At 41.6% G+C, this 14,421-nt stretch overlaps 1 protein-coding gene across 4 annotated transcripts in view; it reads right to left on the bottom strand.

Moving 5' to 3' along the window:
- FARP1 (FERM, ARH/RhoGEF and pleckstrin domain protein 1) overlaps positions 1–14,421 on the bottom strand; it is a 254,102-nt gene that overhangs the window by 192,347 nt on the left and 47,334 nt on the right. For all 4 annotated transcript variants that reach the window (XM_040336128.1, XM_040336129.1, XM_040336127.1 and 1 more), the window contains exon 2: positions 11,361–11,563. In XM_040336128.1, the coding sequence (XP_040192062.1) occupies positions 11,361–11,531 (171 nt within the window). In that variant the 5' untranslated portion in view covers positions 11,532–11,563. The remainder of the gene's footprint in view (positions 1–11,360; positions 11,564–14,421) is intronic.

The following is a 14,421-nucleotide window of genomic DNA, read 5'->3' as shown; positions in this document are numbered from 1 at the left end:
TGTAAAAGGAAGGTATGGACAGAAATAAAAAAGCTAACCATTCCCAAAGAAAGAAAAAAAAAAAAAAAAGTTTCTGGTGCCACCTCTCTCTGCCCACTGAAGAGATTTCCTGTATGTTCTTGTAATGTGACACACGGTCACCATGGCATGAAGTGGGGTGAAATCTTAACCCCTTCCCAAATCTAGCTTAAAAAAAAAAAGAGAGAAAACAGAAAAACATTGACTACAGTTGGGCTTAAGGCAAGGCCCTGTTCACACTTGTGCTCTCACAAGTCGCATGACATGTCAAATTAAATGTTTCCCTATGAGACCCATCTTAACTGATCCAACACAAGTCGCTCAGACTTTAGAAAAGGTTCCTGGACTACTTTGGTCTGACTTCAATGCCAGAGAGTGTAAAAAGTCAAATTTAGGTCTGGTTCACACCGGTGCAACATATGTTCCGACTTCGATTTATATGTGTCATGCGATATGTGCTCCCAATGGTTCCCTATAAGAGCCGTCTTAACTGGTCTGACTTGTGGCATGCAACAGGATTTTGAAAGGGAAGCCCTATTCCTCTACCTAGGACTACCGAAATACCAGATGTCTTGTCTACAAGTCGTCCAGAACACTGCAGCCAGACTGGCAACAGGTAAAAAACCGTGGGAACCAATCTCCCCGGTCTTGAGGACCCTCCACTGGCTAGCCGTAAAGGATTGGGTGACATTCAAGACCCTCTGCCTCACCCACAAATGCACGCAAAGAAAGCGCAATGCAATACTTATGCGAAAAAATAAAACACTACACCTGAAATCGGGCCCTACGATCAACTAATCAGAACCTCCTCCACATCCCCAAGTCCTCTGCTACAAATCTAAAGGAGAATGAAGATTCACAGTCCAAAAACCACGGCTATGCAACGCTCTACCTACAGACATTCGGATGGAAGTGAACCATCAGGCCTTCAGAAAAAAAAACGTAAGACCCATCTGTTCTGAAGCGTGACTGGACGACGACATTGGATACATCGCTTTGAGGCGATTTAGTTCGCATTTGTAACGCTATACAAGTTACTCACTCACTAAAAAAATAAACGGCGTAGGGTATCCACCCAACATGCATACCAGACCCTTATCCAAGCATGCAGCCCGGCAGGTCAGGAAAGGAGAAGGGGGGGATGAGCAAGTGCACTCCCCTCCTGGACCATACCAGACCACATGCCCTCAACATGGGGGGGGTTCCCCTTTTTTTGAAGTCACGGCCTGGGGGTATGATAGGACAGTGATGTCACAAGGGGGTGTGGCCTGTGGATCACATCACCAGGATTGCCAAGCCCCATGGCTACATAAGAAACAGCAGATTGCGGGAGATGACACAACAGCAGTTGTACACAGGTTTTTGACAAAGTCCTTTATTAAAAATTATGAATGTCCCCTGTCGTAGCTCCAACATGTCTTCTTTCTCCGGCGGGACCTTCTCCCTCCAGTGATGTCTCTTTCCTCCGGTTCTTCTCCCTCCGGTGATGTCTTCCGGAGACACCCACCTCCATGTGACATCACCACCCATCATGCTCCCAGGTGGTGAGGTCACAAGAGGCAGGGTCTCCGGATGACATCACCGGATGGCACACCCCATGGCTATATAAAAAATGACAGACAGCGGAAGCCGACACGACAGCGGGAGCCAGCGTCGAGAGAAGGCATCAATGGAGGGAGAAGAACTGGCAAAAAATCCAGAGGAAAGACCTCAGCAGAGAGCTGCCATTTACGGCACAGGAATCTGAAGGAACGGCCCATGTGGCTATTGCTTCAGAGTGCATGCAGTGGTAACGTCATTGGCTGCATCTACAGTAAATATCTTCTAAGAGTTTAAGATATTTACAGTACCTATAGTCAAGTCTTATTATAGGCTTACCTATAGGTAAAAGTCACAGATGGGAGTTTACTCCCACTTTAAGAACCCAATTTTAAAGCATGTCTAAACCAAAAGGACAAACATGTAAATATATATCACAGTCTATCAGTCTTTGGGTGTGGCAACTGCATTTGTTCCATTTTGTTTCCTGGCTTTTTCTTTCCTTTTGCCTGGTGATCCAGCCAGTAAACACATTTCCTATGTTCGGGTGACAATGCTCACTTATTATACTGTAATTTATGGAGAAGCAGTGTTATCATCTGAGAACAAAAGTTTAGAGACTACTGAACACCCCCCCCCCTCTCAGCTCTTTTCATAACATTGGGGTGTTTTCTGTAGTCCACAGAGAGAACAAAGCTAAATGCAAAAAGCAACGGCAAAGAGCACAAATGGTTAACAGCTTACAAGATTACTGCCAGGATCAGCAGGTATTTTTTGCACATATTGACCAGATTGAACAAAAGTATTCATTGTTAGGAAATTATTTGACACACTTGTATTAACAAAATGCTTTTTATTACTAAAAGCTGTAAGCTAGATAAGCATATTTGACTTGTCCAGTCATTATTTCCTGTAGCAATAGCATAATAAGTATACACAGGTTGAGATCTGCCAAAAGAGCAATGTTTGGAAAGATAACTGCCCATACACAAGCAAACTGTGAAAGTGCCTGGGCCTGTCATAATTCATACCCAGTGGTGACAATAGAACAGATACATGGTATTTTGATTGTTTGATCTTCTATACACAAGGGTGCAATCAGGCCTGCTCACAGAGTATTACCAACAAGTAGGAAAACCTCCCTCTGTGACAAGAGCTTATGACTACTAGATACTTTTATTATTGCCTTCCTAGGAGCTCATAAACAGCCCAGTTATTACAACCAATAGGATGTTCTTGGCCAGCCTTGAGTCATTTAGAGTAAAAAAGACAAGGCTCTATAGTAATTCCTCATTGAACAGAACACCAAGACTACTGTACTGTGAATTTGTTTCTGGGGGGGGGGGGGGGGGAAGAGTCTGTTATCTACACACATACAGGCTCTGTGCTCTTGGTCTAGTGTAAAGTTATCCAGGCATCTATTCAGAAATAATTATGTAAAGTGAAATCCTTTGCTAATGAATAACCATTTAGGAAAAAAAATCCAACACACATTACACGCAGACATGGTCCCCTGTTGTCACCATCAGGAAACTCACATTAAGAAAGGACAAACAGCCATTACAGGAGCGTGTAGACCAGACATTGCTGCAACTTGGCTGCAGGATATCAACAACACTGAGACGCAACACAGTATGCTTACAGGTGAAACCAAGCATTTTACTTAAATATAAAATGACAATCGTTTATGATATAGATTAGATTAAAGTGGGCCTTCCGTGTACATAGTAGGTCATTATTCTCACCATTAAAAACAAACAAAAGTTACTGAAAAAAATAAAAATAAAATAATCTTTAAAAAAATCTTGCAAAAATAAATAAAAAATCCAAACAAATACTCATCTCAGCCACCGTTGTCAGGAGGCACCATTGCCTCATCAGTACCTCCTGGGTTTACAAAATCCTGCGAGAACGCACTCCTGTAATGAGCTAAGTGGGTGTGTTTTTATGGAATTTCAAGTGCCCAGCCAGACAAGGAGGCAGCAGTGAGCCGTGGTGTTGTCACATGCCAAGAATTACTTTTTTTATTATTATTATCATTTCCAAGACATCTTTAAAAAAAGAAAAGGCCACTCCTGGGGCAAAATGATATCCATTCAGACATCAAGAGGGCAAAAACAATATCTCTTGGTGTATCTCCATATGAGACCATCATTCATAAGCCTGATCATTCCTTTGTAAAAAGCAAATGTTTTGTACAATAGTTAACATAATATACTTTAGATAAACCACGTAAGATGTCAAATGCATTTAATTGTCACCTGAACACATTTAGCCACAGTTAACATTTTAAATCTATACACTTCAGTAAAAAAAAGGAGTAGCTGCCTAGGTAAAATAGTGTGTGTTCTGTTTTTCTCTGCATGCATTACATATTCAGGTGTGCTTTGCACAACATTCAAGGACAAGAGTAATGGGTTAAGCTGGCACAATGTATGTTGGGAGGTAGACAGCAGAAATGCTTAGCATTTCAATTAAGATTAGCTTTGTTTGTCTTGTCTACACTGAGGGTTATTATAGGCAGCGAGAGCAGAAAGCCATTCCCACTGCTGACTCGCTTCACCTACTTTCAGTTCTGCATCTGCAACGTAACATACAATGCATTTGCTTCTATAATCTTCCTAAGAAAACACATTCTGAGTTGGAAATCTGTTTTCGGTAAAAGTCATACTAGATGCAACAGGAAATTGGTCTTTGCTGTATATTTCCTATTGACAGCATTTAAATACACAGGTTAAAAAACATAAAACCAGCAGCTTTTAAACTAAGTGTGCAAATGAAAATACTTTTTTACAAGCCATGCTATTAAGTGTAAAATATAGCATTTAGATACATGATGCAATATTGTGATTGTGTGTTTGATGCAGGTATTGCTCATATAAAAGCCAGTTCTAGTTGAAAAAACAAACCTACTTTTGCGTAACAAACAGACTGTGCTCCTATCTGCCCTCTGAACAAGGTAGGGCTTTTTAAAATGGGCTTTTTTTTTATATCAGGGTCTGCTTGATTACTTCATATTTTGCCTTCTCCATTCTTGTGGATTTTTGGCATTATAAGATGGAGAGTGCAAAATCAGGCTCACTTCTGCATAGAAATCAATCAGCTTGCAGATATTTTTTTTGCCAAAGCTTAACCACTTCCCGCCGAGCCTATAGAAGGTTGGCCGAGCGGCGATCAGTGGTGCGATCTTGGTAATGAGCCTCTGACGGAGGCGCTTTACCACGCGATGAGCCGTGTCCAATCATGGCTGATCATGATGCAAACAGGAAGAGCTGTTGATTGGCTTTTCCTCACTCGCGTCTGACAGACGCGACTAGAGGAGAGCCGATCGGCTGCTCTCCTGACAGGGGGGGGAGGGGGTCTGTGCTGATTGTTTATCAGCGCAGACCCCCCATCGGATGCCACCCAGGACCACACTGGACCACCAATTATGCCCCCCTAGACCACCAGGGAAATTCACAGACGGAGCCGACAGGCAGGGAGGAGAGGGTGAGGGGGAGAGAGGAGAGCTGCGGATGACGGAGGGACGTACACTAACCACCAGCCCTGATTTTCATGGTCAGCGCAGAGATGGGGATACAGGAAATGGCAGGTTCAGGGAAGTTTTTTACAATTTAGAGAGGGGCAGATTACACAGCACAAGCACTGTGTTTTTTAATCTGCTTTAAGGGACCAGGAGCTGTAATTTTTTCTTTTTTGGGTTAACAAACACTTAGGCCCCTTTCACACCGGGGCGGGAGGTACGGTGGCGGTATAGCGGCGACATTTTCAGCGGCGCTATACCATTGGAATTGCCGCGGTCAAATTTTTCTTCAGCAGAATGTGTTCATCAAGTGTAAATGCATTTATACAAAAAAAAGTGCTTAGTGGTTCAGTTTTAGTGCCACATTTGAAGCAAATGCAATTCCAATAAAGCCCCGGTCTTTTACATTAACAGTCAGATTTAGGGACACTTGATCTCTAGCTTACTACATGCATTACACTAAGGGCCGATTCACACTGGTTCGCTGTGCGATCTCGCATGTGATTATCACCGCGCTGCAAAACACATGCGATGTCTCTGCAGTGCGATTTCAGCCATACAGATAGTATGGCTGATATCGCACCGCATTCGGACTAAACACGCACAGGACCCTTTTTTTGGTCCGGACCAGAATCGGATCGCATGGGTGTTTACACCTATGCGATCCGATTCATGTCTGAACTGTCAGTTCGCAGTGCGATATGCGAGCTGAACTGGGGGTGTCGTTAACATTGTATAACACTCCCCAGTTTGCACATGGCAGTGTGAACTGCCATGCGAGTTGGGAACCCGCAGTGGATTCACAGGGTTCCCACATCGCACTAGTGTGAACCCGGCCTAATGCTACTTTCACACTGAGTCGCTTTACAGGCACTATATCGCTAGAAATAGCACCTGCAAAGTGCCTCTCCTCTCACTCCAGTGAGAAAGCTTGAGTGCAAGGCAGCAACTTTGAGGCGTTGTAGAAGCGGTGTATACACTGCTTCTAAAGTGCCCCTGCCCATTGGGGAAAAAAGCGCCGCTTTTAACCCTTTTTCGGTCGTGAGTGGGGGGGGGGGGGGGGTAAAAGCGCCAACGCCGGCCCCAGTGTTAAAGTGCCCTATTTGCCAAGATGAGAGTGGTCATGCAGGATACAGTGCTCAGCAGCAATTTCTGCACCAAAGAGAAGAGGTCTATCACCTTAGGATACCAGAACAAAACTGAGGATTAATGGAGGAGATTAAGGTTATAGGGAAGGTTCCCAGAGGATTTGTCCTCAAAAGCTTGCTAGCATCCAATCGCCTAAAGGTGTGGGCCTATAACCCAGGGAAGGTGAATTGCTTGGTGTACAATTAAGATAAAATGGTAATAATAGAAATGCACTTTAGCTTCATTAGAATTCACAACAAACTATCTGTGTCCTCAGAATAGGATGAGGAAAGGGAAAAATAATCAAACTTTCAACATCCATGTGTCACAATTTTGCATGCCCAAAAAAAAAAAAAAAAAAAACAACAACAGGACTTCGCATTGGCTGCAAAATTATAGTTGAGAAAGCAGTCAACAGAAATGTCTATTTAACAAGCACTGATCAGGAGCTTAAGGGTACTGGAAACGGTTCAAGAATGCTATCCCTTCTATAAATCTAACTTACAGGGACTACTGAGTAATATACACAATATGCCAAGTTGCATTCATGAGTTCCTCTCCAGTCATCTGTAACAATAGGTAATATATTCACTCAGTTATACATTTACAGTTTAGGATCTGTACTTGAAAAGTGAAAGGAAAGAAATCCAGCCTGAACTTTGTGTATCCAAGTGAATTATACATTGTTTTTTCAGGCAGACCTTCATTTGTTGGTAAATGGTAATGGATAACTCCTAACTTTTTTTTTTTTTTAATCAAAGGCCCAAAATGACCCACCCAAACAAAAACACTCTATAGTAAATTCTTTACATTTGCAGAGATACCACATACAGTAAAACCTTGGTTTGAGAGCGTTTTGCAAGACAAGCAAAATGTTTTAATAAATGTTGCCTTGATATACAAGCAATGTCTTGATGTACAAGCAATGTCTTGATGTACAAGTAGCGTCATATCACAACTGAGTATAAAAAAGAAAAGAGGAGCCTCCAAGTGTAGCAATGTGGTTACATTTAATGAAGGTACAACATTTAGCAACTTATCGCTACACTTAGAGGTGCCTCTCTTCTCTTTTATAACCTGTAAAAAAAATGCTTTGATATACAAGTGCTTTGGATTACAAGCATGTTTCTGGAATGAATTATGCTCACAACAAACCAAGGTTTTACTGTATGTGTATACAAATGTTTTTTTTATTTTCAACAGCCTTTTTTTCTTCAGACTTCTCCTCCAGCAAGAAGACAAATAGAATGCATTTTTTCCCCACAGATGAGAAAAAGCACAGGGAAGATCAAACCTGGGATCACCGTGACTGGCTAATACATTGGTCACATGAGCGATACTCTCAGCTCCAGATTGCTAGTACAAGACCCATGCTGGAGGCATGCAATGAAGCATGCCCCATATATGCGGCACCATGTAGGAAAGCACAGTACCATGATGCTGCATACAAGTGTGATGCCATCACGAATAAGGGTGAAAAAAAATGACTACTTCCCACAATCCAGCTTCTAGGAGGCGTTGGTGACTTTCACTGCGAGATACCACTGCCACATGGGAGAGCTGGACGCTCGAAATTCTATGGAAATGCTGTCCTGCCCATGTCTGCCAGAAGGTAGTGTTCTGATGCAGTGATGTCACCTATGCCTCCCAGAAGACAACTGTATTTATTTTTTTTTTGTACAATTTTTTTTTTTATTAGCTTTTTCAAGTTATTTATATTGGAGATCTGTTAGAAGGTCTGCTTTTATGATCGGTACACATTAAGGAGGCCCATAGGAAAGAACAAGTAATATGTGTTTTACTACATGGTGTAGATAAACCAGGTGAAGGTTTTTTTGTTTCATGGCTTTAATGCAAACATTCAAAACACACACAAAAGGCACTTATTGACAAAAATGTAAAAATACTCATCAATGCATGCGAATGCACAGACACTTTACTTTAGAAGATGTGCATTACAGAAACATTTGGGGTTTCAGGCATACTCTGGGTTCGTAAATGGCAAGCATTTCTATTATATATTTAAGAGTCCAGAGTGATATGGATCAGTGCATTAATAAAAAGAAATGTCATTTTGCAGCAAATGACTCAATCAAGAAAGCCGCCTTATAATTCAGGATATGTTTACCCCTCCTCATTTCTGGTACACAGTGTACTTTACAGAGCACAGTGCTGTGCACACACAAGGCAGCCTCTTCTGCTTTCATTTAAGAGTTCACAGGGGGAGAAACCTTCTGGCAGACAGCCCCTTCCAGCAGTGTTATGATAAACCGTTAAGCAGGACAGACTCACAGCTCACATAAGCCTGGCTGTGTACAACTCTGTCATGATGAATAAAGGCAGACATTCAAGACCAATGGTGGAATCCTCACAATCGAGGACTAGTAAAAAAACAATTTCTAACACTATGGTGTGATTTTGTGAAGGTAGCATCAGCATGATAAAATTTATTGCAACAATTCAGGGAAATGTTTCCAAACAACATATACTGTATTTGTCATATTACTTATATTAGCTTGATTTATTTTAAATGTTACCCTTCTATTTAAGGATATTGTAGCCATATTAGTGCACTTGCGCTTCTATCCCTTTTGTTTAAAAGAGGAAGTAAAGTTCCACGCATTACTTTTACCTACTTATAGGTAGCGCAAATATCTCCTAAAACAGGCACCATTTAGAAGAGATTTACACTACATGCAGCCAGTGACGTCACTGACACTCTGAAGGAACGACCAGCCAATGCCGTTCCTTCCGAGCCCTGTGCAGTAATCGGCGGCTCCCGTGCGCATGCGCAGGAGGGACGGAGTCTGTGAACCTGGAAGCATGAGAGGTGAAGATGGGAGCCCACTGCAGCTCTGAGATCTCGTTGCGGAAGGGCTCAGTTTGAAGGCAAGTTTAACATTTAGTCTTACATAAAAAAAAAAAACTGAAAGTAAAAAAGCAGTTAAGGATAGAAAACAGCAGATATTCGTGGAGTTAGGTTAAAGTGCATGTTTATTCAGCTGTGTTGTCTGGTTTGTAATAGAAAGGTTTAACTTTCCTTAATAGCCTTGTTTACACAATATCTTCAGATCTTTATGATAGCACATTTCCATGTGCTATGGTCTAGGCCAGGGATCTCCAAACATTTCAAACAAAGGGCCAGTTTATTGTCCTTCAGACTTTAGGAGGGCCAGATTGTGGCCAGCAGGGGCAGAAAATATCACAGGCTCGGAATGAGAAGAAATATGGCCTCAGGGTTGGTGGTCTAGGAGTAGGAGTAGTGCCCCTATTAGTAGGAGGAATAGTATCCCATCATTGGTATCGGTGGAAGAAATAGTGCCTCATTGTTGGTGTCAGTGGAAGGAATAGTGCCTTATATCAGTGGGAGGAATAGTGCCCCAAGGGCCGCATAAAGGCTAGCAAAGGGCCATATCTGGCCCTCGGGCCACAATTTGGAGACCCCTGGTCTAGGCATTCACACATTGCCTCTCTTCCAATCTAACAAAGAACATCTCAATCTGAAACTTTTGTTGGGATACAGTAGGTGATAGTCTGTCCTCTAAAACCTTAATTGACAGATAAGAGGGTAAATTTGTCTGACAAATTTGTTTATCTTTTTAAATCTTTAAATTATTCTTATCAATGTTCTCCACCATCACAGCATTATGTTTACTTATAGTCTGATCCGTAAATAGTTTTTTTCTTCTCCTCCTCTCAGTAAAATAGGGAGACCAATATCTAGAGCCCTCTGTAAGCTACAACACTGGCAAATCATAAGCTTACACAAGGCTTTCCTTTTCTCCCAGCAACATTAAGCAAGTATATATATATATATATACACTGGTGGGAAGGGCTCAATTAAATCCAACCTATTGCATTACCTTGTATGGACAAAGCACAAGGTCAACAGGTTAAACTATAATAGGTTTAAATCACATTAAAAAAATACACATTAGGGTGATATATTTATTGTAAATCTCTTACTTTTCCCATAAGAGAAGAATGAACATCATTCTTGCTTATGCAGTAAGCATACTCTTAATCAGCATGCTCTGCAACCTCAGAGAGTTCTTAAAACTGAAAATGTCACCAAGCAACAAGAGGAAGGAACGTTGAAAGGGACCCATACTTTACACCCCTATTAAATGCATCAATAATAAAATGCTTATTCATTGGAGTTGGATGAGATTAACATAATAGAGTACTACAACGTACTTACACGATCAGCCATAACATTATGAACACTGACAGGTAAAGTGAACAACATGGATTATCTCTTGACAATGGCATCTGAAATATCTGATACATTGGGCAGCAAGTAAACATGTTGTTCCTAAAGTTGATGTGTTGAAAGCAGAAAAAAAATTGAGACTTTGACAAGGGTCAAATTGTGATGGCTAGACTATTTGGTCACAGCAACTCCAAAAACTGTGCGAGGTTCCCATTTTGCAGAGGTCAGAAACTACCAAAAGTGGTCCAAGGATAAAAAAAAAACTGATGAAAGAGCAACAGGGTCATGGTTGGTCAAAGTCTGACTGGTGCACCTGGGGAAAGAAGCCTGGTCCGTGTAGTTCAATCCAATAGAAGTGCTGCTATAGCTTAAATTGCTAAAAAAGATATTGCTGGATCTGATAGAAAAGTGCGTCATAACACAGTGCATTGCAGTTTGTTGTCATAGCTGCAGATAGATTAGGTTGTCCACACTGACCTGTATTCAGTTAAAATCGATTACAATGGACACGCGAGCATCAGAACTGGACCACAGGTCAATAGAAGAGGTCTTTCAGGTGATGATTTGGCTGATCCATGGAGGCCCAAGCTCACAATTTATAGGGCTTAAAGGATCTGCTACTGATGGCTTGTTTTCAGATACCACAGCATGTACAGTACCCTTCAGAGGTCTCGTGGAGTCCATGCCTTGACGGGTAAAAGGCTGTTTTGGTGGCAAAAGTGGGACCTAATCAGTATTAGGTAGGTGGTCATAATATTTTGACCGATCAGTGCAAGCATGCATGTTTTCAATAACTGCTACTAGTTCAGTGCTTTGAACTTAATCAAAAGGGTAGATTAGAAAGAAGTGCATTTCACTGATGATCATTTTTAGGACACAAATTGGATAAATGTCACGTCTAATACACAAGCTAAAAAACATAATCATGAAAACACTCACCGGAACTTCAATCGTTTCCTGTGCATCATCCAACATTTGCACTTTAAAGGGAAAGGACTTGCCCTGTGGTGAAAGCGGAGGCTTGGTTCCATGTTCCAAAGTGCTGATCCCAGCACTCTCCGGAGCACCTAATCGAGAGGCTGCAGTCTGTTGTTGTTCTATCTCCCCCATACTTTAGTAGTCCACAGCGATCTCCTTTACCACTGCAAAGAAAACAAAGCAATGTTAAATGCCAACTAAACTGCTGCTGTCATAATTTGATATTAAAACAGAAAAAAATATATATTTATTTTTTCCCCAAGAAACATTTTGGCGTGTGTGTGACACCCATACAAGAAATAAATATCCTTAAAACAAAAACTAAAAGTAATTGTAAACCTTATTTATTTTTATTTTTTTAAACATGTATTATTTGTTCTGCGCAATGGTTTTGCAGAGCAGCCCTGATCCTCCTCTTTACGGTCCCCTCGCCGGCGCTCCCTTTCACCTCGTGCAGGCTCGATCCCCAGCCACGCTTTGTGTGTCTATTGACACACAAAGTGCAGCTCAGCCCCGCCCCCTGCTCTCTGTCCATTGAGGGGAGAGGGACTTTTCTTGGGCAGACTGCTTGGTTGAGATTGGGCTCAGGTAAAAGGGGAGCTACATACAGAAGGTTTTCTTTAACCTAATGCATATATAAGGCTTACCTGTAGGTACAGTAAACATCTACTAAATGTGTATCGTTTAGGAGATATTTACTGGCTGCGACTCCCACACGCAATGATGACATCGCTGCTTGGCCAATCAGATGGCTGCAACCCACAAACCTGGTAGGAAAATGGGGTGAATATGGGAGCCCTGTCAGAAGTAAGGTAAATCTTTCATAATGTGCAGGTATACGATGCATACTAGCACATTATGACATTAACTTGTAAGGAGAATATATTTTTGCAGCTTATTACCCCTTTAAAGGTAAAAATAAATAAATAAAACACTTTCGGCCTTAAGAACCACTTTAAGGGTCCTTTCACCCTGTGGAGTTACTCAAGCCCTTTTGCATAAAAAAAAAAACGCCAGAAAAGCGCAATAAAAAATGCTAACATTTAAAATCAATAAATGCTCCTTTCCATTGAAAAGAATGAGAACCTCCTCAAAAAAACTTCCAACTAAGCTTTTTTGGTGCAGTTTTGAGTCACATGTCCTTTAACCACTTCAGCCCCAGATCATTTCGCTGGCCAAAGACCAGAGCATTTTTGCGATTCGGCACTGCGTCACTTTGACAATTGCGCGGTCGTGCAACTTGGTTCCCAAAAAAATTTACGTCCTTTTTTCACCACAAATAGAGATTTCTTTTGGTGGTATTTGATCACCTCTGCGGTTATTATTTTTTGCGCTAACAAAAATATCGCGACAATTTTGAAAAAAAAATGCAATATTTTTTACTTTCTGCTATAATAAATATCCCCCAAAAATCTATAAAAAAAAAAATTCCAAAATGTTTCCACAGTTTAGGCCGATATGTATTATTCTACATATTTTTGGTAAAAAAAAACACAATAAGCGTATATTGATTGGTTTGCGCAAAAGTTATAGCGTCTACAAAATAGGGGATAGTTTAATGGCATTTTTATTATTAATTTGTTTACTTGTAATGGCGACGATCAGTGATTTTTATCGTGACTGCAACTTTATGGCAGACACATTGGACACTTTTGACACATTTTTGTGACCATTGTCATTTTTACAGCGATCAGTGCTATAAATATGCACTGATTATTGTGAAAATGGGGACACTGGCGGACATCGAGTCCGCGGGCACGGTCACAGAGCTTGCGGCAGAGGTGCACACGCGCCCGCACGGCGGAAATTTCAAAGTGACGTATATATACACACACGTCACTTTGCCCAGCCGTGCCATTGTGCCAACATAAATGTACAGCAGCCGGTCAGGAAACGGTTAAAAACCACAAATTCTGCAAAAGCGCTCCATTAATACATAGGTATACTGGCCATTTTGAAACAAACCAGTGTGAAAGTGCCCTAAAGCACAAGTGCAGGAAGCCCGCAGAGGATTACCACAGCAGAATTGGCATCTTCATCGGGGGGCATAGGGTGACAGGATCTTTAATATTTCTACTGCAACTAAACCAAGAGTGACAATAAAAAAAAAAATTAAATAATAAAATCATTATTTCTACTACCAACCTTAAGCATTCAGATAAATATTTATTGATTCAATGCTTTTCAAGGAATACATCAAAATTTAAATATTTTATTACATAACTGCTGAAAAAAATGATCTTAAAGCTTTAAGAAAATAATTAGGCTTGGTTAACACTGCTGTGACATGGGATTCGACTTGTGAGACCCCAAGCCATATGACATTTCAAATTCAATGTTTCCCTAGGAGAGTCGTCTTAATACTATACAAGTCGCTCCAACTTTAAAAAGGGTTCCTGCACTACTTTTGTCCGACTTGACTGCGATTTCAGCACTTGTACAGGCTCCTGAATAGCATTCAAGTCCAAAGAAAGTCTCAGGCAAAGTCGTACAACTTGGCTGTTGCAGAAGTGTGAACTGAGCCTTAGGACCCTTTCACACGGGGCGGGTCAGTAATGATCCGCCTCCATGTGTCCGTCAAGCTCAGCGGGGATCCTCCGTAAAATCCCAGCTGAGCCGTCGGCTGACAGGGCGGTCCCCGCACACTGTGCAGGGACCGCCCTGTCTTTCCTCCGCTCTACCCTATGGGGGGATCGGATGAACACGGACCGTATGTCCGTGTTCACCCGATCCGATCGACTTCCGGAAGAAAAATAGGATTTTCTTCCGTCCGAAAAATCAAGGCTTTGCGGAGGCGGGTAATTACGGGTGTCAGCGGATGGTCATCCGCTAACACCCGCAATCACATAGGGACCCATGTATGTCCCGTTTTCATCCGCAACGAATGGATGAAAATGCGGACATACGGTCCGCACATGTGAAAGGGGTCTTAAACAGTAACTCTCTACTTTTGTTGAGGAAAAAAAAAAAGCATTCCCATCTACAGTAGGTGAACCCGATTTTGTGTCAATCTCGCTCTCTT

The sequence above is a fragment of the Rana temporaria genome, chromosome 2 (assembly GCF_905171775.1).
Source record: "Rana temporaria chromosome 2, aRanTem1.1, whole genome shotgun sequence".
NCBI classification, from domain to species: domain Eukaryota; kingdom Metazoa; phylum Chordata; class Amphibia; order Anura; family Ranidae; genus Rana; species Rana temporaria.
The sequence above is the reverse complement of the archived record's forward strand: the minus strand, read 5'-3'. Positions and strand labels throughout refer to the sequence as shown.